Below are 25,468 nucleotides of genomic sequence, written 5' to 3' on the forward strand. Positions count from 1 at the left end.
TCCTAGTGTACAGTACATAACAAGTTTGTGCTGTACAACTACAGCAGTCGACAATTTGTCAATATTGTTTGCAAAGTTACAAAATATAGCACCATATTTTGTAACTTTTTTGTTGTTGGACATGTCAAGGGAACGCCTAAAGATTACACATGTCTTCAGTATATTGATGATCCCATGATGTTGACGCCTCTTCCCCGATATCGTGAAGCGTATAAAGCATGATTTGAACGTTCATAGGCTATCCCTACACGTACTTTATTATCAAAGGTTATGAAACCTTATAAAACTGCTCCTCTCTGGGAGTTCGATGTTTAACAGATAGATAACACGACCATGAGGCACTTCTAACGGTGTATTTATTTGCTTATCTTCGAGATTATTTACCGAGGTATAGATAACAAAATATCGACGTATTTACCAGTGATTTTGTACAGACATCCATCACTGTTGCAGCCATCTTATAATTATAGTTGATGCTTGGACCGCGGAGCCTTACGATCATGTTAGGCGTTCTACTATAAGATCAAGTCATGGTTAACTATCATTAGATATTTCGTTCTTTAAAATCTCAATTCAAATATGGAAGAAAAAGTTGTTTTAAAGAGACAAATAAATCTCTTTGACTGCTTCGTTCTCATCGTAGGTACAATAATAGGTTCAGGGATATTTATATCACCGAAAGGTGTTTTAGAGAATACAGGTACGGTAGGCTGGGCATTAGTAGTATGGGTAGGGTGCGGCATCTTCTCCACCCTCGGGGCCTTGTGCTACGCAGAGTTAGGGACCACTATACAGAAATCTGGAGGTGATTATGCCTACATCATGGACTCAGCAGGGCCTGTGTTTGCCTTCTTGCGAGTATGGACTCAGATCTTGGCCATCCGGACAGCTAGTTCAGCAGTGTTAGCCATCACCGCAGCTACCTATCTCATAAGTCCGATTTACCAGGATTGTGAAAGTGGCACGCCTTTCGCAATCACAAGGATGCTGGCGTGTACAATTCTAAGTAAGTATCATATGTGTTAGTTTAGTTTAGTATAGTGTTTAGTTTAAAGACCCAGTGATAAGGAAACCTTACAGTACCTTATTTGAGACTATATCCGTGTTAGATCGTGGATGAACACCGGCTTATTTCAAGCCTTCTCTTTTCGATAAGTATTGAGATGATAATGAGGCAGGGGTGTGAATTCGCTCCCAGTCCTGCTCCCGGGACCGCCATATAATCTGTTTCTTAGCTCGGTCTTTTTTTTTTCATCTCACGAGGGCCAGTAAGCCTCGAAAACTTGAAAGAGACACACAAACCGAGCCATTATATTCAGCTTTTATGACAGAGATCTTTTCTGAAAAACGAAACAACTGAGAAACATCGAAACAACTGAGAAACAACATCGAAACAACTGAGAAAAATCTTGCTCCATTTTTGGATAAATCCTAGGTTAAATGACGTGTAAGGGAGCTGCCATTTTGTAAGTCTGTGATGTCATAGTGCCACTGCCATCTGAAACCCTTTTCAATGCTTTTCTTTGTTTTGAGTTTTGTCTTGTTCACTTTGCATGGTAGCATGTTACTATAGTAGTGACACTAAAAGCTTCACATATATTAAGTCATGTTATGGCCTCAACATTTTAGATTCAGCATTTGCAAAACCCATCTCCATTACAGTAAATAAAGATTATATATAGTATAAGAAAATGGGGAAATGGTTAGAAGATGTACCGTACTCAATCATGACACTGACAATAATGACGAACCGAGTCGCTGACTCGTGTCTGTACCTTTTAAACAGAGATGCACCCATGCATGTTGTGGGTGAATAAAATCAAGGGGGTCAAAACTCCCCACCCTACCCAACTGACCTACAGCATATTCCCAAACAATCCAAATGCACAGACCATGAATATATCAATTATATGTACCGTGCACTCCTGAACAGTTGAAAAACATTCAAAACGTGTATGCAAAATTACCATTGTGGGGAAGGGGTGTTTATTTGGTTTTCTAACCTTTTTGTTTCTCTTAAGCGCTTTGAAATTTTCATTATCGGTGCAAAGGTGAAGTAGGAAACTCAATTAGTATGCTAAACTTATGACACTCGTATACTGTTGTCAACACGCTGAGCTGTTTCCAAGTTTGCTCATAATTCGCCGACATCAATCAATCAATTAACAAATCAGAAATATTGATATAGCGCCAATATAAACAAAAGTTGTACAAGGGTGCTATGAGACAGTTACATGACATTAACTATATTGTATGCTTGTTCACACAGGTAATTCTTTTCAGCAGGTTCTTGACAATATCAATAGTATGAGCATTTTTTATACGGGTTGGAAGACTATATGCTTACATTTATCGCTGTAAACGGTTGATGCCTGTTCAATCCTCTAGTTTTAATTTTTTTTATATATAGTAAAACCATAAATCGAACGAATAATTTCTCCCTACCCTTCTTCCTACGACTTGATTTGTCGAAGGTAAATATGTTGTCGAGAGGTTTGTTAGCACATACAAGCGAATAACATAACTGCTGTCTGTATTATCATCTAAAATGAATAATAAACATACATAGACTTTGATCATTCATGTTGTAACATTATATAGTACAGGAGGAATCTACACTTCGTGTATGGTTGGCCACAGTGGACAAAATTCGGGAATGTATGCCGACATATATTCGATTTAATGTGGCTGGAATTGTTGTCGGAAGTGAATATATGCATGAGACATGTATTCCTGCTCTCTCATTGGTCGAATATATGTCAGCATTAAATCGAATATATGTTAGCATTAAATCGAATATATGCCAGCATAAAACCGATTTTATGAGGGCATAAAATCGATTTTGTGTAGACATATAAAACTGCCTCCTAATTGGCTCAGAATTAATGTCTGCATAAAATCTAATTGATGTTAGCATTAAATCAAATAAATGTCGGCATAAATTCCCGAATTTTGTCCACTGTGGCCAACCATATTCGTGAGGTCCGACTCTTTCATACTAATCTGACCTTATCCACTGCTGGTCTACGACCTCACAAACTGTTCCACCGCTCATTCTCCTCGGCTGCCTTTCAACCGATTCACACGGAGATTACAGTAACTATCGTAAATCTGAAAGTTTTGTGTCACATGAAAAACTGGATCGGTAGGGTTAATCTGTAGCATGTGCTGTACAGTTAGAACTGAGGATATGTGTAATCTCAACAAATACATCAAACTGGATTTGTTGGGGTTAATGATAGTATAGTAACTGCAGTGTTCTCTGTGTGTATCGGATGCGCCTTCTGCCGCCACTGCGTTTACGTGTAATTTACAGAATGAAGTGGCGTGAAAGTAAAACTAAAGCCCGGGTCACATCTGCGCGATTCAACACGCGATTCAACTCGCAACTAAATCACGCGAATCAGAAAGTTGCTTCTGAGAAGTTGCGCTGATTAGGACATTGCTCTATTGCAAATCAACCCAAATCGACGGCGCAACTTTTATTGCGCAACAAGTTGATACCCGTGTCTAACTACGCGATTCAACTTTCAATTGTATTGCGCGTTGAATCGCGTGTTGAATCGCGCAGATGTGACTCGGGCTTAAGGCACGCCGTTTGTATCGCCGTTATGTTGACGTCCCTAGAGGTTAGGTTGCTGTCGCAAGAAGTTAGGTTGCCGTCACGGAAACTTAGGTTGCGGTCGCGAAAACTTAGGTTGCCGCTAAGTTTCCGTCGCAACCTATTCCGTTGTCCAATCAGAAAGGCCTAAATGTGTATTCTTGATTTGATAATCTTCTAAGTTCGATAAACACACGATGGGGAGAGGTGTGGGTGAATAGAGGGATGGGGTTACGGTCCCCTGGATTCCATAAAGACAAATTAATCAATTTCTTCTTGGTTTTATTTTTGGTCTTTCGTTACTTAGTCACTACCACTCTTTGTAACTGCATCAGTACCGCGTTGACTAGACGTGTTCAAATCATCTTTACCATCGCTAAACTGCTCGGATTGGCCATCATCATCATATCAGGAATAGTATTGCTCATCCAAGGTAAGACCACTGGTCTGAGACTATAAGTCATCGCTTGTTTGAGAATATTCGATAGGACTAATAGATTAAGACAACCGGTCAGTCACTGCAGGTCTGAGTATATATTTATATATGCAAGTGGTGCTATAGTTTTATGCGACTTTTTAAGTCAATATTGAAGAGATTTTACTGTTTTAGGTTGCATCTCACAAGTTACATGATATATATATATATATATATATATATGTACTATTTTGTTCTATAATACTGTCTGTCAATGGCGGGGGGGGGGGGTGGGGGTGGATGAGATTGAATTATACGTGGTTGCGTCACGGGTCAGAAACTATTTCACCAGGTAATTGGGCGTGCGATATTTAGAAATATTGTCGGGGTACTATCACCGGTCTTAGAATTCTCTGAAAATACTGTACTCTAGTTATGATATATTTTCTTATTGGCGAGTCCAAGATTCCATTCATTTATACTGCACATGTTCATTATAAACTAGATCCCGCTACATATTAGAGGGGTGCAAAGGTTCACTAGAATAAACTGATCAAATGTAAACACCCTCATAGGTGCAATGCATTTTTACAAATTGCGACTGTCAGATTTCTTAAAAGGTACTAGTAGGCCATTTGCTTATGTTAATAATGAAGCAAAGATTAATCGATTTTATCTGGTGATCATCTGTATAATTTGTTAAAATAAGCTCTTCTTGTTTATTTACATCTTGAACTATAGTAATATTCTTCTAGTTGTTTGACTCCAAGGGGTGTCAGTTAGTATATACGATATATTATAGAATGGTTTGAGGTAACGCCTTATCAAATATTATTAGACCAGCTGGTCTAATAATATTTGATAAGGCTTATTTATATAGTCTAAGACTGCAAGATATAGTCCTTGGGTCTGTGAGTATTAGATAACATATATATATATATATATATACTGTGACAGGTATGAGAATACCATAAGGAATCAGTGGTCTGCCTATTAATGCACATATCAAAAACAAAATGGTTGATAGTGTCATAGCCTGCATGCATGTAACAAATAATGGACTTTCAATGTGTAGATGGTATGAACTGCTAAATTTCAATGAATTAAATATTGAAAACTCCGTGTTTTAAGCTCCACCTTACCCACAGGCAGTGGCGTAACCAGCTCCCCCCCCCCCCCCAATGACATTAGTTGGCAAAACAAATATTTGACGAAATTTGAAGGGAACAAATATCATTTAAAAGCTCCGTTAAACCAGTTCGCTGTTGACGTTAATCCGTAATTGACGCGAGTTCTCAAATAAATACCATGCAGCCAATTGTGTCTCAATTTAAATAATATCCTATTATTATGCTTTCTGTCATCCTATACTCCCCTCGCCACACATACTACCGAACGAGATAATCTGCTACCATGCTAGTTATATCAGGGAGTTGTTATGGAACACTCCCTGGTTATATCATATGTATGTTTATAACTTTTACCGTCGTTATATCAGGGAGATAACAACTCCCTAGCTATATCGACCGTCCAAAGGTGATTCGATATTGCTACTAGGAAGCTGCAGTATGATATATTACGTAATTTAAACATTGTACGTTTGAACTCACACAGACTGGTCAGTCGTTAGACTATAGAGGCAGAAATATTGTTTCTGATGACTATATAGACTTTAATAAACCGATGCATGTATAATGAAACCCATGGACGATGGTGCTGGACAGACAGTTTTGTGCTGCCTGAACGAATGAAGCCTAAGTCGATGAAGCTTCATATACAAATTTATTTCAATCATTAATTATAGTCAATCATAGAAAATGTTATAGCTTAAACTGTACTGTTCAAAGAATGGTCCAGTCCAAAATGAGAACTTCAGACAAAACAATCGAAAGGACGAAAACATAAACCCAATTGTCAAATTCCCATCGCTATTGCATTTATTTATTGTTATAAGTTTATCAAAATTCTAAATTTGATTCGGAAAATAACAAATTTAACTGACAAAATGAATCAAGCAATGACACATAGGCTTTTGTGGCAAAACTGTGACCGATACATTTATGTATACTGTAAAACAGTATATGAGAACAGAGCACATATAGGGTTATCAGCTAAGAGTATAACTTTCTCCACAATATATAAAAATCACATGTTTAGTTAGACTATTCCTTCGACAATTTAGCGGATGGAATTCAGGGATGAACTGGTCAATTTGGGTTCAGAGAAATTCAAAACAGTAACATTACCATGGTTACAAGTGTTTGAGAATGGGGCATGTAACAAAAGTACCTAAAATGTCCGAGCTGGTCGCGCGAGAAACTCCCCACCCCACTCGAATTCTTTGCTACCACCACCCCCCCCCCCTTCATCCCTCTCCCCCAAATGAAAAAGTTTGGTTACGCCACTGCCCACAGGACTCATGAAATCACATTTGGTCGCTGTTCGATGATGTAACTTTGGAGTCACGACATCCGTGAAGTTTGGTGGAGATATGCAATTCCGTGAATTTACATTTTCAATAAGTAATACATCACATTGTATTGTTCTTTTCCACCATGTTGCTAGGTAACACATCTAATTTCAAAAATGCGTTTAACGTGAAGGAGGTTGATTGGCCACTACTCCCGCTGGCGTTTTACTCGGGGTTATTCGCATATTCTGGATGGTAAAGTTGTGTATACATAGGCCTAAATCTCACAATTTCAAAGTTGTAGAAGAGTTATAATTTTAGTTAACGTGTATATTAAAGGGTTTCAACGTATATAGTTTAGTTTAGTATAGAAAAAAAGGTCAGGAGGGACACTCAAGTTGCCATCAAGGACCCTATATAGGAGAGAAAAAAAAACTGAAGACACAAACACTCAGACCCGCTACATTACAATGCTTAAAGTGCTTGTCCAAAGCATTCTTAAACCCATTGACACTACTTGCAAGTACATGACACTGCTTGCAAGTACATATCAAAAGCTATCAACTTAAAATTACACGAATGAGTATTTATATTATAAATTTATGGTAATCATTAATCATTCAATATCAATAGAACTCATAACCCGGTTGGATACACATCCTGTTTGTTTAATTTACAGGCAGTACGTCACTAACGTAACAGAGGAGATGATAAATCCATCAAGGTAAGCTATTGAGCAGAATATGTATTGCTTTCTGTGGGTGGACACGCCCTGATATCATGCTGACGAATATATATATATATATATATATATATATATATGTATACGAAATTATATATATACGAAACTGAAGTGTATTAAAATGATAGCACGTTCAGTGACTTTAGTTTCATAATTGACGATTAAGCATTACCATGACAACTGGATCCATGCGTCTGTTCTCTTTGTTTCGTAATCACTATTGAAAAGAGGTAGAAAGTTCACCTCTTGTCCCTTTTTCATTTTGCATATTCCACAGGGGCGGATCCAGGATTTTGAGAAAGGGGGGGCCGACATCCCGATGGTAGCACTTTAGTGATCTGCGTCCTGGGGGAGGGGTCTAGGGGGAGGGGTTGTCCCCCTCCCCCTTGGAAATTTTTGGTTAATTGTGAGTGCTTAGATGCAAAATGGTGAAACATTTCGCCAAAAACTAGAAAAACCAGAAACGTTGCAGACACGCTTTTTTTGTGCACATATTTTTTCTCGATAGACACATATTTAACAACGCTCAACAGTGCATGTACAATGGATACACTATTATTGCGTCGATTCGTTTTTTCTTTTACGCGAAAATTATGACACCAGATTCACCCCAAGAAAAAACATAAAACAAGATATATTCAATGAGATAATTATGATATACTTATTAATGAAAGGGGGGTGTAGGCGGTTTTACACTATCTAACGCAACGTAGTCGCCAAGAACCTGAAGTATTTTTAAGGGAGGGCCCGATAATAAGCGGAAACGGATCACCGACCGAAAAAATATCGGAATTTGTGGACTATTTCTTGCTTCCTATTGTATTAAAACAAAGCACCTATGTGAAAGACACAAATCACATTCTGAAAATTGTGGAAGCCACCCCGTTACCAAAAGCAGTAGTACTTGCTACACTCGATGTCGTCGCCATGTATACCAATACTCCCCAAGAGGAGGCATTAGATATATGTCAAGAAGTCTATGAAAAGGCGGAAAAAAACGAATATGGAATAAATAAAATATCTTCCATATCCATGCGCAAACTAATTGAACCCGCCCTTCTGACGTCCTACATGTTTAAAATTGGCGTTTAATTTAATTATTTTTTTCTCTCTTTTTTTTTTTGGCCAAGAGCAGGGGGGTCCGGACCCCCTGGACCCCCCCTCTGGATCCGCGCCTGAATTCGTGAGCCATGTCCTTAAGTTTTCCACGGAGAACGAATGACATCTGCGATGACGTCATTCTGAACAGAGGATAATAACAACACGTTGTCACACGATAGCACGACTCATGGGCTGCGGCCTATACGGAAGCCTTTAATTCCATTTCTTTCACTGAGTTGCCGGCGATTCTGGCACTCGTCTAGCTGAGCCTGGCTACAGTAGCTATACTGACGGCCGTGACATTATCAGTATTTGCCGAGAGGTTTTTAACTTGCAGGCGTCGGGTGATTGGAATTTGGTGAATGAGTTTATCAGATGAAGAACTGGAAAATCGAAATAACCGATAAAGAAGCTCCCGTTCTCCTTTTCTCTATTCAGCTTTCCTTCTTTCTTCCCCTTCCGCTCTCTTCATCTTTCTCCTTTTGCCGACAGACCCAAAATTTGCCGACAGCGACCAAATTATTGGGGGTGTCACCCCCCCCCCCCCACACCACCCCCCGCTCGCTATGCCCCTGCACGCGGAATTATCCAAACTGTTTCCAAAAGAACCGATTCTAGCCTACAAGAGGGCCCAAAATCTCAAAGATTTACTTGTTAACTCAAGGTTTCATACTAACGAAGAATCAGCTGACTCTCAAGGTTCACACGAAGCTCTTTTAGATGCTCTTATAGCTGCACTATGAGTCCATAAAAACTCGTGCACAGAAAATAGATGCATTTTGAGAACGAGACGCCCAGGCCGAATATAAAATATTCAAAGGCTACTACTGGTGAAGCTCCTCCTATAAAGTTTGAGAGCAGAAACCGGTCTAGTTGGTCATAAGAACCTACACTAGTCTCTCCTACTATTAACAGTACACTCAATTCACCTAATAGCATGGGCGGCGATCCGTACTTCCGAGTTCTAAGCGTAGCGCCACCATGAGTTGGCGCGAAGCGTACAAGAAAATTTTGGGATTTACAAACCCTCTAGATGGCCGGAAACGGCACTTCCCCAGGTTTCCAAGTGGCATATACCCAACTTTAAAATAGGGATATCATGTCCGAAATATCTCATAATCAGGATCCAAAATCCTTTTTTTTTAATTTCGGGTGTTATTTTGGGAAAATTGCCCCTGTCAATCTTGTTTCAGGCGCTACGTTAGAATGTTCGAGAGCTCTTTTATATTATTCGATGAAGAAAATGGCCTCATGCAGGCTATAATAGGCCTATACACATGCAATACACAATAACACATAGTTACATTCCTAGGTACCGATTGCTAGGGCATCCAGGTGAAACGTGTATTAAGCATTACCCTGGTAACATGAGATTCTCAGCTGTTCGAGGGAACATGTACGTGTGTAGGCCTACTATAGGGCCTATATGAATACTATGAGGGTGCATATATGTACTATATCAATATCGTGATGAAGATAAAGACTTTTTATTTGAAAAGATCGCACTGCGTTTATGGTAGGCGAGAAATGAAGCTAAAAAAGAGCCGTACATTCACGATGATGCATAAATGTAGGCATATAAATATACTTATCCCTGGCATTTGGTGGGGGGGGGGGGGATATGGTGTATTACATCCCCTCCACCCATTTTCATGGGGGGGATATATCCCCCCTTCCCCCCCAGGATCGCCGCCCATGCTTAATAGGTGCAATTATGTTTCACCACGAGGAGCATGCTATAAGTTCATGTTCCTCGGGCCCTCCCTTAAAAATACTTCAGGTTCTTGGCGACTACGTTGCGTTAGATAGTGTAAAACCGCCTACACCCCCTTTCATTCAGATAATTATGATATACTTGCTAACTGTGCATTGATTTTCCCTGACAGTAAGCCGTACCTAATTAATACGTGATGTCGCATAGGCCTGATAATTGCCTTAGTTTCAAATTTGGAATAAAAACGATCGCGTTTCAGGGAAGAGCAGCTGGATATATATTAGGCTTTTCTTTCACCAAGTTATGCCTATTAGGAATTTGAAGTACTCCCACATAAAAAAACGCAACTGATTTCCAAAAAGGGGGGGCCGGGGCCGGGTCGGCCCCCCCCTGGATCCGCCCCTGTTCCATATTCATTTTCACGTATAATATTTCTTTTCAGAATTATTCCAATATCCATCATTACCTCCATGTTTTTCGTCACGGTCGTTTACGTCGCAACTAACGTTGCTTATTTCGTTGTCTTGACACCAGATGACCTGCTAGCATCTGACGCAGTTGCTGTGGTGAGTTTTATCTTACGTAGATGGTCACTGCTTTACGATACACAGTAAATGATATGTAAGAAGGGCCATTGGTTTGTGATATGATGTTGCAGCAAATCATAATGTTGATACGTTTCCTGGTTGAATGTGAAGAATTACGTCGAGACTTATGTGAAGAAATATCAATGATTGGACATATCTTTTTATATTCGCTTCTGCAGTCTTATGGATTACGCGTTCTCGGCAACTGGTGGATATTGATGCCGATAGCGGTGGCGCTCTCCTGTATTGGATCCATAAATGGTGGCATATTCACAGTTTCACGGTAAGATTGCTGAAGATAAATTAGTGCATGTAATCAACCATCATGGATACGGCCTCGTCATTTTATCAAGATTCGTAAAAGTTAGGTTATGGAGAGAACGTAGTAAGTGCTAACCTTGACAATTAGATACTTTTGATTCTTTGAATAACAGTAAAGACATGAATGTTGACGTACGCTTACCCCTCTTAGAGTGTTTATGCCATAAACTTTTGCTTGGCTTCCGTACACTTCAAAACATGCACACTTCTGAACAACCAACATGTTAATCTCTGTGTACGCATATAGATCTATCTGTCCCTCAGACATACAATATTAAAGAAATCCGACTGACATTCGCTTCAATGTTTTTAATTTAAATCAGGCAGCCTATATTGTTATTTGATGTTATTTAAGTATAACTCTCATCATTGCATTGTATAATTATTGTCAATTACAAAACGTTCCTATAAACTTCCGTTTCAGTCAGTTTTACGTGGCTGGCCGAGATGGTCAATTTCCAGAGGTACTTTCTATGCTCCACATTGATAAAAAGACACCACTACCGGCGGCTGCTGTCATGGTATGGAAACATCGTAAGATGTCTGCACTATAATAAGTAACATCTTAATTAAGGCTCTCTCGTGACCGACAGCAGGCACGTAGCCAGCAAGTCCGAGTTGGAGGAGCATCAACAATTTAAGAAAGGGCTCCAACAGTTTAAGAAGGGGCATCAACAATTGAAGGAGGGAAACCAACAATTTAAGGAATGACAAAATAGTACTCGTGCCATGTAACGCTAAAAGTCTTTGGATACACGGTGGTGGCATAGATGGGAGGGGCCACGGTACCCTTGTGCCCCAACATTATACTAACAATAGACTTCTATTTAGTACTGAAACAAGAAATGGAATCTTAGAGCCTATAGAACTTATTTGCCTATCATGAATGTTTAATTTAAGCTCTATATGGTCTTTGAACTTACCTCAAACAAAATGCTCCCCTTCATGATGAGTTTAAGTTCTGTGGTTCACTTCAGCAATTCACCATTATTAACAAACCAAGTAAAGTCAGGCTTTTGTATACATGATTAAACCTGTCATGAAATGAGATACGATGTCAGGTTTGCCTTCACTTTTGAAGAGACACTGAGAATAATTCAAAATACAAAGGTGAGCAAACAATGGTAGGAATTATTTTTCGTTTATCTTCTTTCTTTCTTCCACAGCTCCCTATTATGTCTTTGATGTTAACCAGTGATAGTGTTTACAGTCTCATTAACTTCCTCAGCTTTAGTAGATGGGCTTTCATCGCTATGGCAACGGCTTCTCTGCCTTACTTCCGCTGGAAGTTTCCTGATGCCGAAAGACCATTTAAGGTAAATCATAACAAAATGTGTTCAGGGGCGGATTCGGGAGTTTAATAAACAGGGAATGGCCCTGGGGGTCGTTGAATCTGACTGTCGTGTAGAGAGGTGTCTGCGGGGGTCTTCCCCTCCCCCTTCCAGCCAGCGAAAATTTGTAATTGTAAACGTGTACTGGTGTATTCCGAGGCATATTTAGTCTCTTAATTAAGTCTATAATTAGATCTACGCGTAAAGTTGTGCTCATAACTACCTTTTTACTTTGTGTGTGTGTATGGTTGGGGGGAGGGGTGGGCATGAAAAGGGATATCCACCCCTCCCCTGCATCCGCCGCTCTTGTTAATGTGTTTAAAGCGAGAGAATAGTTCCTGCTGATAATAAGGACGATTTCTAATCTTAGGTTTCAATGAGTAATTTTATGAATTTTCATGCAGATCATTTTGCCCCCCAAACAAAAATTGTTCGGAGTAACAAAACTGATAAGGCAAAATATTCAATGATTCTGTTCGTCAGTTATACAATTATTTGCTATTCTGTTTGAGATGTTCGCTCCTTCTGATGAAGCTTTTTAATATCTACATTCTTTATCTTATCTACTATATGTTTTTACTGTATAATAATCCTTAATTTCTCAATGAAAGTAAAAAATCTCAAATTTTCACTTGTTGCCTTAAAGGTAAAGTAGGAGAAGAAATTTCGAATATTCAAAATGTTCGGACCAATAAAATTAAATCTCTACTAATTAATATATTCTGTTCATTCATGTGTACTAACTCTATATTTGATATCAATTTTAACCAATCTTTCCTATTATTCACTTCCATTAGCTTTTCCTGTAATTTTCAAAGATTGGCATTACTTCTAATCAATATTTTCTATAAATTCCTGTGCATTATTTTTATATTTAATATCCATTCTAATCAATATGTTCTATGCACTTCCTGTATAGGTACCACTAGCACATCCTATGGTTTTCAAAGATTTGTATTACTTCTTATCAATATTTGCTATTCACTTCCTGTATAGGTACCACTAGCTCTTCCCATAATTTTCGTCTTCCTCTCCATCTTTATGGTGGCTGGCTCCGTTTACTCGGCACCACGTGACGTTGGTATAGGGATACTGATGACAGTGGCGGGAATACCCGTGTGGTTGGTTTTCGTCTGGTGGGAGAGTAGACCCAAGTGGATGAGGAATGCAGCAGGTGAGAAGAGACGGTGACAGTAGTAAGAAAAGGGTTGAGGAATTAAGAAGTGATTGGCCAGGGTTGACAATTACCTCGTGTCGATCAAGCATTTAGGCCAAATCGGCCACCGTGGATAATTATCATTGTATTCTGGACGAGGAAGCGGAAGTATTCCTTGGTCTGAAGTCTCAGATGCGCCAGTTGATTTTTAATCGTGACTTATACTTTTGATGTTCACTGGTGATATGTTATAGCCAATATGCTATATGATCACAAATTACATACATACATTACACAAGAACATACGGTGGTAATGGTGGGGAGAGTTATATCAAACGCTTGGTGCAGTTATACTTGATTTACCGTAATTGAAACTATATAGGGAGCGCTCAACATATGATAGGATATACCTTTCTAAAAGCTGCACAGGAAATGCATCAGAGAAGTTTATCCATGATATATATTGTCTCATTACAAGCAGCAGCAATGAAGCCGAGTGCACAAGGATCACACTGCCCGTTTCCATAAAGAAAGGATATGCCCCACTGCTCCTCGACATTTGTGCTCGTACTCCCACCCCTCCAGACTGAACCCTCTTCAGCCCCCCCCCCCCCTCCCTTGTAGGTAGCGTCAGAACAGGCGGCGCGTATACGCAATGCTGTAATGATTGTTATGAAGTCTTTATAATTCAAACAGGCACACATCCAATGTTTTAATTCCCACAGATGCCGTGACAGTTTTCATGCAGAGGACGTTATACGTTGTACCCGCAGACGAGAAAGAAGAATGATGTAACAACGACATTATAGGGACTTAAATTCGGTATACGGTTCGAGATTATAGGATGTCTTACGAATAGGATGTCTTACGAATACAGGATGTCCACTGTATACGAGTCAACCGGCCTTGCTTATACAGTATCAAAAGATGGAAAAAGTACCGCGGTATTTACTTCCTACTTTACAGCGTCCGTCCATTCTCAAAAATGCATGACGTTACACTCGTACTTAGACTTAGAGTTTTAATATTCAGTGCTGACTGTACCTGTAATTTGAATATTAACTGTTTGTACCATATCACAGTAACTTTTTTGACAAGCTGCAGCTTATAGTTAACTACTTTTCGAAGCATATCTACTATGGGAAGCCATATATGTTCAAAAGTATTAGTGAACGTTAAGTCGTAACTCCATACAATATAAATTCAATGATTTGAATTTGAAAACGTAAACTGAGCGACGCATTAAAGCGAAGGAAACAGAGTTAATTCACCCTGCCTACATTCATTGAGAACCTTGTCGCAAATAATGTTTATGACACCACAAATCTATAGCTTGTAGTTCATGAGGTTGTGTGTGGGAGCGGGAGGAGGGAGGGGTCAAATGATACTGTGAGAAGCGGGAGAGCCAATGAAGGCAGGCTAGCTATCTCAAGTAACTGATAATTTTCCGGCATGAGACAAATTTATATGGACAAGGACAGGCCGTCGGAAATATCCATTGTTTATGAAAATATACTAAAATCAGACTTGACAAGATGAATTCAGTTTTGGAACTAGTTAGTGTAGAATTATAAATATGGTCTATTTACTAAGAGTCTGCAAATATCACACAAGGTTTTGTGCGTGTGTTTCATGTTTCATTTTTCTCTCGTTTTCCTTTTCGTGTTTATGTTCTCTGTTAAAGCATATTAAGTGCCACGCAAATAAAAATTACCACTTTTTTATTACAATATAACAATTTGTTAAATTACAAATTGGTGGTTAATTTTTTTAATTGTGATTAAAAATTAGTAATAAAAAATTTAATTTTTTTAACAAGTTATTAATTACTACAGACAAATTAATAATTTGTAATGACAAATTAATAATTTTTAATAACAAATTATTAATTTTTCAATAACAAAGTTATTAATTTTGAATAACAAATTAATTTCTAATAAAAATTAAGAATTTGTAATAACAAATGAGAAATTGTATTTGTAGGCTTTCATAGTTCTTCCTCTACTGCTTGGTATACAGGTATGCAGGTATAGTATACAGGTATAGTGCTGGGTATACAGGTATAGTGTTCTTTTTTTGTTAGGCTTTCTTTATGGGCTTTACTATACTCCGAGAAATACTTCCTCTCACAGCAACATGTTGTGTATTTGATCAAATCAGTTATAGTTGTATATATGCATTTTGTGCAGGAAAATTGTGAATGAAATGAAACAACAGCAACATATTAGGAAAATGCATAGTCCCAAAGAGTTAGCGGTGTTGGCTCACACCTCTCTCCAAAAAAGTAACATCATATTCAACTACATCATAGTATTTATAGCCGTAGTTTTCATTTGTAGGCCTATAGATGTACTCAGTGCCATTCATTCAATGCTAAAGTGTATAATAAAGTTAGACGAAAAAAGTTGCTCAATTCTTTTGTTTTCCTTTATTTCTTTCACAATCACTTTGGAGGCTTTCAGAAGTTCCTATTTAGCAACAAACTGGCATAGGAGCTGGTCTGACAAGAAGAGAAGGGAGTGGGGGAAAGGGGGGGCTACATTCCCAGGCCCTGGGACAATATAGAGGATAAGGAAAAATATGGAATAACCAAATAGTATTCTCATTTCAATGATATACTAAAGGATAAAGTTAATGGTACAGATAGGAGCCCTTTTTTTTCTTTTGCCGACCATCCAAAATATCATCGGAGCAATCTAAGATGCAGAAAGAAACATTGTTCATTCTTGGGATGTACGACCAACAACACATGATCATTACCATGAACACCGAACCCAAGACTGGGGACCTTTGGTTCCCATGGATACTGCCTTAACCCAAACAAAATAAACATGAATACTAGCAGATGGAATGATATCTAAAAATGTTTCGTTAGTGATGAAGGTATCGACAGTTTCTAAACCTTGGCCTTGGACCAATACCTCATAGCTTATCCCGGGTAAATGTATAAAATCCACATTCCACGGCTGTAACCATGCTATCCGAAATATATTACTTCCTCCTAAATCATTCCTATAAACACAAGTAAGATCATTGATAAACCCGGGAGCAAGGCGATGTTTCAAACTGCCATCAATCCAACTAGCTTTTCCCACTGAGCTATCCTGAGAACTGGATGTCATAGCTTCCGTAACGACTTTTATAATTTCGGTGACGTTGACGACGGTGTCCTGGTAAATCCTAAACAACCATTCGGGATCTTTGCAACATAGATGAGGAGGAACCTCGACACTGAGGATGATCCGTCTCTGTTCTTCCTCCTTCAAATGACGTATTCCACCATATTGAGGAGCGGCATCAGGATGAGTGATGGAATTTCTCTCCTCCATATTTCTCCACGATACATAATGTAAATCCAATCCTGGGATAGAAGCCAATGTCTTGTAAGGTGTGTAACGGTCTGGATTGACGGCAAAGGGGAAGATTTCTAGTACGATGGAGGATGGCGGCAAAAAGAGACTAAGGATAAATAGGGAACCATGGACTCCGACCAAGATCTTGGCGCAAGAAATCTCCTGAATCAATTGAGAAATGGAGTGAGTCTCCAAGCTTACAGTTAACATTGTCATATTGAAGGCGTACGATATTTTGAGAGCCAGCTCACCTTCATTAACGATCAGACGGTTCTCCTCTCGGCTTAAGAGCACACCATGCTTTGCATTTGGAGGGCACGTCGTGCGTAAATTCAACTTTCTCTGAAAAAATTCTCGGAAGTATTTGACATGAAAAGACGTGAGCCTATGATTAGGGATGGGTCCTTGAGGGATATTGAAACCATATTGGTACCAAGTAGAGAGTCCAGATAAACCCACATAGATCTCATCGAAGCATGTAAGGGTGTCCTCTTTCAAGTCCAGTTTCAACATGGGTTCATCCTTAGATAAAACACGATACAGATCAAAGAACTCTCCATGCGTCCATCCTTCAAACGGGAGCAGAGTCAAATTAGGGCCGTCTTTGAATTGGCCATGGTGATGCAAAGTGAAAAATATTGGCAGCAAATCATCGTGAAAAACATGCATTATGTTGTCTGGATTAAACCTATTGAATAACAAGAATTTTCCCATCTTGAAAATATGGTGTCTGTGAGGTAACTCAAGAAGATTTTCAACTGCAGCATCCACATAGTGAAAATATTGTGTATTGTGATCAGCAACAGAGGACAAGTCAACCAGAGCAGGGTTAAACCTTTGATCTGGAATCCCATCCAAAATGGATTCTTCGCCATGCAAAAACAAGAAGGTGTCGTAAACACTAGAAAAACATAAATTTTTGAATCGGCAAACCCTATCAACATTGCTTTTCCCTGAGCACCATGCACTGGTAGCATTATGTATTTGGGGATATGTGTCCACATGACTGATTCCTTGGTTGGTGAGAAACCAGATTGTAGGAACAAATACCACAGCCAGACATAGTCCGCCTAGTCCTGCACCGTAAATCCACATCACCTTACTTTGATTGTGAAGGTACTTGCCTCAGTAAAGCAAGCTTTTGGTTTTCTCTGGAAAAACAAAAATTATGACACACAGGCTGACACAGATTCACAAGAATTGATCAAATCAATATTAACTGATCAAGACAAATTAGGTATGGAGTATAAGAGTCTTTTATTAGGTAAGTATTTCTTGTACATGACTGATGTAATTTTCAGGCTGCAGATGTGCAATTGGATCTTGTTGGTGCAGATATTAACCTGATGTCTTTTAAATGGTTATGTTCCTCCCTCATGTAATAATTTTCTTGGTAAAACCAATTTTGTTAAATACCAAACCTCAAGAGGGAAAACAATCAGTGACTGGAAGTACAAACTTTGATAAAATTACAAAGATGCATAAAAGTTACTGCAAATACAAAATGACTTCAGCCCAGTCAAACTGTTCAAAGCTAGTCAGGTTTTGTATAAGTACAAGCTTGAAAGAAAGATGTTTCAGTAAGGAGGAAATACAATATTTAGATAAGCTATCTGCACTTAGTTGAATGTCATCTTGCTTTGGAGGAGGAAGGACGGAGAGAATAGCAATTTGCAATCAAAATTGCATATACAAAGAATATGTCCACAAAATTGTGTTTGCAACATCAAATCAGTTCCATCAATAGAAATTTACTATTTGTTTATTTGTTCTTTCAGATTAACATGAGCAACAATACATACTGCATGTCATAGAAAATATTAATGGACACCAAGTCTACTGATTTGTACACACGTTACACATCCTAAAAACCGGGTTAGTCTGTTGACAGGCAAGCACCACACAATTTCGCTAGCTTCATGTATAGCCCATAGAAGCCTAACATAATGAAGGATGTATGAAAGTCTCTGTATGAACATTTAAACTGTAAACAAAACAAAAATCGTGTCAGTACCTTTATATCTCCTTTTGATGCCTGCGTACTCATAAAAACGGAATAACAGCGAGTAAGTTGATATGGTTACTAACATGATATGTACAAACAGTAAACAAGTGACAAACTTCGGGTCTTGTTCATGAGCGCCTTGAGCAGGGAGGGACTTTCCCCTGTACCTCGGAATCACCCAGCTAGTTGGAGGTTATGGATAAATCACTTCCAGTTCACTAAAGTCTAACAAACTTTATTTTCAATATTATCAGTAGATAATTTGTACAATAACAAGTTTATAAATATTTTTATGATGATTTACGAAAGATTCATGTTCGAACAACTGAATCTCTTGAGCTCTTCTAATTCAGATCTGGGGTCATTACATTATTTTAGTAGGGCACCCAAACACTCTGACTAATATCTGGTGAACTATCGACCCGTACCTGGTGCCTGGTCATAACGTGATTTAGAACCCGCAGTATCCAGAACGAGACGTTTTCTATTGCTGAAATGGAAGTTACGAGGCGATTGTCAAAACTAAATCACGCCTTAAAGGCCAGCCTGTACAAAGGATTTCTTTCAAGGAATCTCGGGCCTCAGGTTGTGTCCATATACCTTATCATGCTACTTTTTATTACTCGTCTCTCTGTAGTGTTAGTGTTACAGCACAATCATACAATACAATACTGGCTTAGGTTAGGGGTGTATCTAGTGGAGGACCAGTTATGCGACAACATGATATGACTCTATTAGTGTAACTCATTAGTGCGATGTAACTATATTGGGAACATTTTGTGAAGCTATTGTAATGCATGTTCGATTCACACTAGGCCTACCACCAAAAGAACCGAAGTGAAGGAAAAAGAGGCCTAACGTTATTCGCCCACTAATACATACTGTTATAGTAAAGGATTCATAAATGAAGCATTTTCGTAATTGACGTACCTTCAAATATTACTAGTACTAGCAACAAAACAGCAGGCAGCCTAAACTTTTTCGCAGTCGAGCAGAGTTACAAATTTCATGAGTTTGAATTCATTTGAGGTATACGCAGATCAAATTGTGTTTTTTTTTTTAAGCTTTTAGCACCCTCCCCCCAGTTTTGCATGTTTTTTGTAAATCTTACGTCCTAAAAATACCCGAAATTACCTCACTATTATACCACTATTCTCTGGGACCTGAGCTTGGAGGTGCAGAGCATAGCAAACATCATCCAAATCAATGGATGTATACTTAGCCTACACAACCGTTTAGCTTATCGACGAATGTGTCAATTTAGGGGTATGAAAGAACATGACACAAAAGACATTTTGTGGTCAAATTCTGCTCCATTAGGCCTATACGTTGCATAGGCACAGAACAATTAATGTTTTGAGATCATTTTATTTCTGAGGAACTACACATGAAAAATGCATACACTGTTGAGGATTTGGAGTTTTTGTTGATAGACATCGTTAATCAAATCCTTAAATGCGTCAATTATGTGCCCACAGTGCTACTACCAGGTCAGAACTTGACGTAAGAGTTAGAATAAGTTAATGCTATCCCTCACAAAGTTTGGAAGCAACAGAATACCCTGCCTTTGTTGAAAAAAAGTAAAAAATAAGCTCACTGATGCTTCTGCAGTTGCTACAGTAGCAAGCATATGACAAGTTTTCCAATTTGGAGTCATGGTTTATAAGAGAAGTTCCTAAGGGTTGGTTTCTAATTCGAATTAGGATGCACATGGCTGTAGTGCAACACACATTATTATCTCATAGTTTAATGAAGCAAATACATCTACTCTTCCCAGAGACCTGTGTCAACATCAGTGGTACTTCATAAAAATCAGTCAGACAAATATGACAATCTCCATCCCGTTACAGAGGCTATGCTACCGAAAGATTGTTTTAAGGGTAAACTTGCTTTCGTAACCGGGGGTGGTACTGGTCTTGGTAAAGGAATGGCTACCATGCTGTCAAGCCTTGGGGCTGATGTTGTCATATCAAGTCGGTAAGTTGAAAGCTGTTGAAGTCGTTTATCAGTGGTCCAAATTATTATTATCATGTTCTTCGAAACATTAGGTAAAGAGTGCACTTTAATCGAGAGCAGTTTATGAAGGATATTAAATTTATTTTGCTTAAATATCAGCATAATCATGGCAAGAAGCCTCTGTACATAAGACTTGTTTACAGTTGCACAATACCCTCAACATAAGATCAGCTCTTTCCAAAACATTTGTAAGAATTTTTAAGGACTATAACTAAACACACTCAAGGTTATCAGAAAACAGTCTCCTGAAACTTTGTAGCTAATAAACAGTCACAGTGTGGGTCTATGGTGTCATATTTACAGCGCTGTATGTTAAGGAGCATTAAATCTGTGATATCTTTCAAGTGGAACAAATGTTTGAAAGTTTTTCATGACATCTATCTCTGTCACCTGGACCAATAATGATGGTTGGGTTTGTGACTCCTTCAAAAAGTGCCACAGCATGATCTTGCTAAGATCCAGAATTATGACAGGGTTGTGATAGTTTTAGTGGAAATCTCAACAATTGAACTATCAATGTAATAGATTGTTGTTAACTTTTGACTCTTGATAGCCCCCCTCCCCATATGTTACTTTTGGAAGCAGTTTTTCCCAGATCGTAGTGTGTCTTGTTCTTGACAAGCATTTCTTGGAACGACTTAAGGAAACATGTCTTTGGATGAAGATCACAAGTAAAGCTTTTTAAATAAGCTGCTAGATATTCAGTACATTGTCTTGGGTTTTTTTTTTTCTTGTTGGGGCGGGGGGGAAGGAGGGGATGGTTTCTTATCAATGTGCAGTACGTAAAACAAGGTTGAAGTTGAGTTCATGTGATAACAGAACTATTGTAGGATCACTTGTCCACCTGAACCAGTTAAATTAGCTTTGTTTTACTTTATATAGGAAGGAAGAAGTGATACAGAAGACAGCCGAGGAGATAACATCCATCAGCGGAAATAAAGTGTACGCCATTCCGATGGATGTCCGAGATCCGGCCAGGGTAGCGGCTGTAGCAGATGAGGTCGAGGAACAGACCGGTCAGTTACCAAATATTATCATCAATAACGCAGCAGGAAATTTCATTTCTCCAACTGAGAGGCTTTCCCCAAACGCTTGGAGAACCATCGTGGACATTGTCCTCAATGGAACAGCAAACGTTACTCTGGAGTTTGGCAAAAGATTGATCAAAGCTGAACAAGGTACTGTATTCCTTTTCCTTTTCTTCCTTCCTTTCTTTTCATCTATTTGCTTGGAAATGATACAAAAAGGGAAACATTGGAATCTTCCATTATTTGAAATGAAACTTCACTAGTCACTTGTCGAGCTAAGCCTATATTGTCAAGGGATTTTCAAATATTGAACAGCACCTAAATGACTATCAATATTAACTTCATGAGTAGCTTTATTTGTTTTCTGCAACAGCTGCCTTTAAGATATAAACAAACAAAGCTAAACAAAGCTTCAGTGTGCTCATCTGTTGATCTGTGTAATAATAATTATGATAATAATATCAGCCTGAACGGCAGCCATTTTACAGGGCTAAAGACCTACACGTGTATGCAACGACTGATAATATACAAAACTGGCGATCCAAGTTACAGGTTAGCTCAATGTGGATTTAATTGCCATTTGGAAGATCATTTCAGGTCGTAGATCGAGTGTCATGCACTTAACAGATTGCAGACAGCTGCGTTGACCTACGACCTCCCAGTTGCTAGGTCTCATTGCTCCTGATGCCACCCACCATCTTCATCTGTCATTATTTCTTCGATAGGTTGTAACTTCTTGGCAATAACGACAGTCTACACTGCAATGGGCTCTGGATTTGTCGCACCAAGTGCCTCCGCTAAAGCTGGAGTAGACACACTAACTAGGTAAATCTTCCTCCTTCATGCGGGAGCCCTGCTTTCATGTGAATCCCATATCACCTATTGGGTGAGTGCTTGAATTTATCTGTCGGTATTTCAACAACGGAATGTCCACTTAAACATGGCAGTAACGCTCTTGGATAATTGGTTATAGTTGTAACACTCATTTTCGTCAGTCTCCCAATTGCACTCTTTTGATTGAGTGTAGGTCTGTGGTGTTACACATAGCAACATTTCACCTTCGACCCTCACCCACCCCAGGCAGGGATTCTTGCATAGTAACTACCGTGGCAGTTGTCATTAAGAGCAGAATTTGGCTATCGAGAGATTGAAGTGATTCTGCAAGATTAAACTTTCCTTGATGTCCAAAACATAATTAAATATAATATCAGAAAGATTCAATTAAATATAATATGAGAAAGATTTGGTAGAATACATCTAATTATCTAATCTCCCAACATGTAATGTATAGGGAGATGAGATATTGTACCCACATTCACCCCACATCACAAATGTGAGGAAGAGTGTGTGTACTTGTTTTGTATTCTGAGGACTTTAACAAAGGAATTCCCAAAAAGTCCTCAGACATCATTTCAACAGGATCACCATGTCCTCAGAAGAATTCTTTGTTCAGGAGTATTGTATGTGAATTTGAACAATGTGAAAAACAATGGGGTCCTCCGTCTGAATGTAAACTTGTGCCTGCAATCACAATCACTTCCATCATAAAAGAGATGAGATCTGCAACTCCATGGATCGCCCTCATGTTCCTCTCTTTCTTTGATTGCACTGTGCACAGATCCCTGGCATCAGAATGGGGGCGCTATGGCATGCGGTTCAACACTATAGCACCGGGTCCCATCTACACCAAGGTAAGGATCATCCAAATGTTGGCTATTTGATGCTCTTAAAGGATATGACTTGAAGTAATGCTAATTAAGCTAATTGTTTTGCTGGCAAATATTTCTGATAAGTTATTCAGTGGTGACCAGATTTGTCTTGATAACAGAGGAATGGACTTTATAGAAAATTGAGTTAGCATCCTCTTTTAAGGACAAAGAGTTGATTACCTTTTAGCACCTTTCCTCAAAAATTATACCTTTCAGAGGGGGATATTGCTCCACCAACTTCTCCTTATTACATGTTATCTATGCTAATGTGTGTAAAGTTGCCTTCAATTAAAAGAGTAGCTCAGAAGTACTTTATTGTTAATCACCTCAAAGAAAACGATGGGATTATGAGAATTGCTTGAGAGGTAGCCTCAACATTTTGCATTAAAGAACATTGATGTTTTCTCATCTTTATTTTGGTTGTTGCATCTCAAATTTCATAGGAGCTGCTTCGTTTTTTGTCCACACAGGGAGCATTCAATCGTCTTGACCCAACTGGAGCCTTCTCTTCCAAAGCTGAACATCGTATTCCAGTCGGAAGGCTTGGTGAGGTAGGAGAACTCTGTAACTTGGCTGCATACCTAGTGAGTGGTTACTCCAGCTGGCTAACAGGAGCAGTTATTAACTTTGATGGCGGTGAACTACCATTCATGGCAGGAGAATTCAACTTTTTATCAGAGGTTTGTAGCAGATTTGTAATGAAAATCTTTGAAGAACTTAGAAAAAAAAGGAAAAACACCAAAATAGAATCATGCTTTACCGGTTATTAATGATTATGACAAATTCATAAAAACAAAACATTTGGTTTATCATAGATACCTCAAATTCCCTGCAGTCATTTTTAATTATACCAAAGACGGAAGGAGAAATTGCAACATCAAGCAACATCGATCATCTTCTGATGAATGATACACTGAGTCATGGCAGCAAACTTAACTTGAATTTCATTAGGGGGAAAAGTATCCACAATTGTAGGGAAATTGTTACCTAATTTTCTCCTGGTTTTGCTGGTTACATTCATGACCCATATGAAGGTAATAAAAGGACTATTGGGTTTTGTGTACCATTCCTAACTAAAGGTTAGCAGATAAGACAGTGCCCCACATAGTAGTTTTAAATTTTGAGCTAAAGTATCCTTTTTATCATGATTCACATGTCTGTAGACCTCTTTAAGATACCTTTGAAGATTACAACATATTTGGCAGATAATAAATATCAATATAATATAAATATTAACCTTTGGGAGAGTTATCTGGTAACAGTAATTTGTTAAATTCTTTGTGCACTTTTGTTGAGAATTTTTACACAATAATAAAAAGAAATGAGTGATGGGAATATTATATTGTTATTTCCCATTTCAGATACTCTACCGAATTAGCAAGTATTGTTCTAATTGTTATATATGGTTTCCGATGAGCTGTCTCCCTAACGAAGCCAGTGGAAGTTTATTATAAACCCTATCTCGATGCTCAGTGAATATAATCATAACATTACCATTGTTTATTTATTAATTTTGTTTATAGATCACTTCAGAACAATGGGATCAGATGGAACAAGCCATTAGGAAGATAAAAGGATCTTAATCTATCAGAAGAGGAAACAATCGATTTATTCATAGATTATAATGGTGGCAGCCTTTAACACCAGATTCTGCACCTGATTCCATAAACTTACATATCAGCTGGATTGTAACATTGTCAATCGCATTATCTCATCTGCAAAAAGGATACAGGGTTGTAAGATCTTTTTGAAAGTTATTGCTCGAAATTTTTCCCCCACAAGAAATTTAAAAAAAAAAATAGATAAGTTTGTTAACTCTTGGAAACAACTTGCAAGTCAAGTTCCTCAAGTTAATACCAAGTAGAAAGGTATGTATTCAAAATTTGTTTGAAAACACATCAAATGCATAAAACTTGGCATATGCTCAAAACGTTTTTGTATTAGTTTAGTTGTTACAATTTCTGTTGAGGTCACTGGTT

General features: G+C 38.5%; 3 protein-coding genes across 3 annotated transcripts; 2 read left to right on the forward strand and 1 right to left on the reverse strand.

Moving 5' to 3' along the window:
- The first annotated feature begins 337 nt into the window (after positions 1-337).
- On the forward strand, positions 338-14,236 carry LOC139960647 (cystine/glutamate transporter-like). Its single transcript, XM_071959187.1, has 10 exons — positions 338-1,006; positions 3,909-4,034; positions 6,582-6,681; positions 7,106-7,150; positions 10,426-10,549; positions 10,750-10,853; positions 11,316-11,412; positions 12,058-12,207; positions 13,219-13,396; positions 14,104-14,236. Exons 1-10 carry the CDS (start codon positions 580-582, stop codon positions 14,166-14,168), a joined length of 1,416 nt encoding a protein of 471 aa, XP_071815288.1. The 5' UTR covers positions 338-579; the 3' UTR covers positions 14,169-14,236.
- A 3-nt stretch (positions 14,237-14,239) lies between these two features.
- LOC139960641 (protein O-linked-mannose beta-1,4-N-acetylglucosaminyltransferase 2-like) lies at positions 14,240-18,991 on the reverse strand. Its single transcript, XM_071959173.1, has 2 exons — positions 18,746-18,991; positions 14,240-17,882 (listed from the first exon to the last, which is right to left on the reverse strand). The coding sequence occupies exon 2, from the start codon at positions 17,824-17,826 to the stop codon at positions 16,135-16,137; it is 1,692 nt and encodes a 563-aa protein (XP_071815274.1). The 5' UTR covers positions 17,827-17,882; positions 18,746-18,991; the 3' UTR covers positions 14,240-16,134.
- A 138-nt stretch (positions 18,992-19,129) lies between these two features.
- On the forward strand, positions 19,130-25,468 carry LOC139960655 (2,4-dienoyl-CoA reductase [(3E)-enoyl-CoA-producing], mitochondrial-like). The gene is made up of 7 exons (XM_071959199.1): positions 19,130-19,321; positions 20,514-20,713; positions 21,635-21,930; positions 22,506-22,605; positions 23,399-23,471; positions 23,960-24,169; positions 25,013-25,468. The coding sequence occupies exons 1-7, from the start codon at positions 19,232-19,234 to the stop codon at positions 25,070-25,072; spliced, it is 1,029 nt and encodes a 342-aa protein (XP_071815300.1). The 5' UTR covers positions 19,130-19,231; the 3' UTR covers positions 25,073-25,468.

Source organism: Apostichopus japonicus, chromosome 3, assembly GCF_037975245.1.
Source record: "Apostichopus japonicus isolate 1M-3 chromosome 3, ASM3797524v1, whole genome shotgun sequence".
Classification (NCBI taxonomy): domain Eukaryota; kingdom Metazoa; phylum Echinodermata; class Holothuroidea; order Aspidochirotida; family Stichopodidae; genus Apostichopus; species Apostichopus japonicus.

Coding starts and splice junctions, on each gene's coding strand:
- LOC139960655 (XM_071959199.1), top strand. CDS start 19,232: ATGGAAGTTACGAGGCGATTGTCAAAACTAAATCACGCCTTAAAGGCC. Junction 20,714..21,634: donor GATGTTGTCATATCAAGTCG/GTAAGTTGAAAG, acceptor TACTTTATATAG/GAAGGAAGAAGTGATACAGA. Junction 21,931..22,505: donor ATTGATCAAAGCTGAACAAG/GTACTGTATTCC, acceptor TTTCTTCGATAG/GTTGTAACTTCTTGGCAATA.
- LOC139960647 (XM_071959187.1), top strand. CDS start 580: ATGGAAGAAAAAGTTGTTTTAAAGAGACAAATAAATCTCTTTGACTGC. Junction 7,151..10,425: donor GAGATGATAAATCCATCAAG/GTAAGCTATTGA, acceptor ATTTCTTTTCAG/AATTATTCCAATATCCATCA. Junction 12,208..13,218: donor ATGCCGAAAGACCATTTAAG/GTAAATCATAAC, acceptor CTTCCTGTATAG/GTACCACTAGCTCTTCCCAT.
- LOC139960641 (XM_071959173.1), bottom strand. CDS start 17,826: ATGTGGATTTACGGTGCAGGACTAGGCGGACTATGTCTGGCTGTGGTA.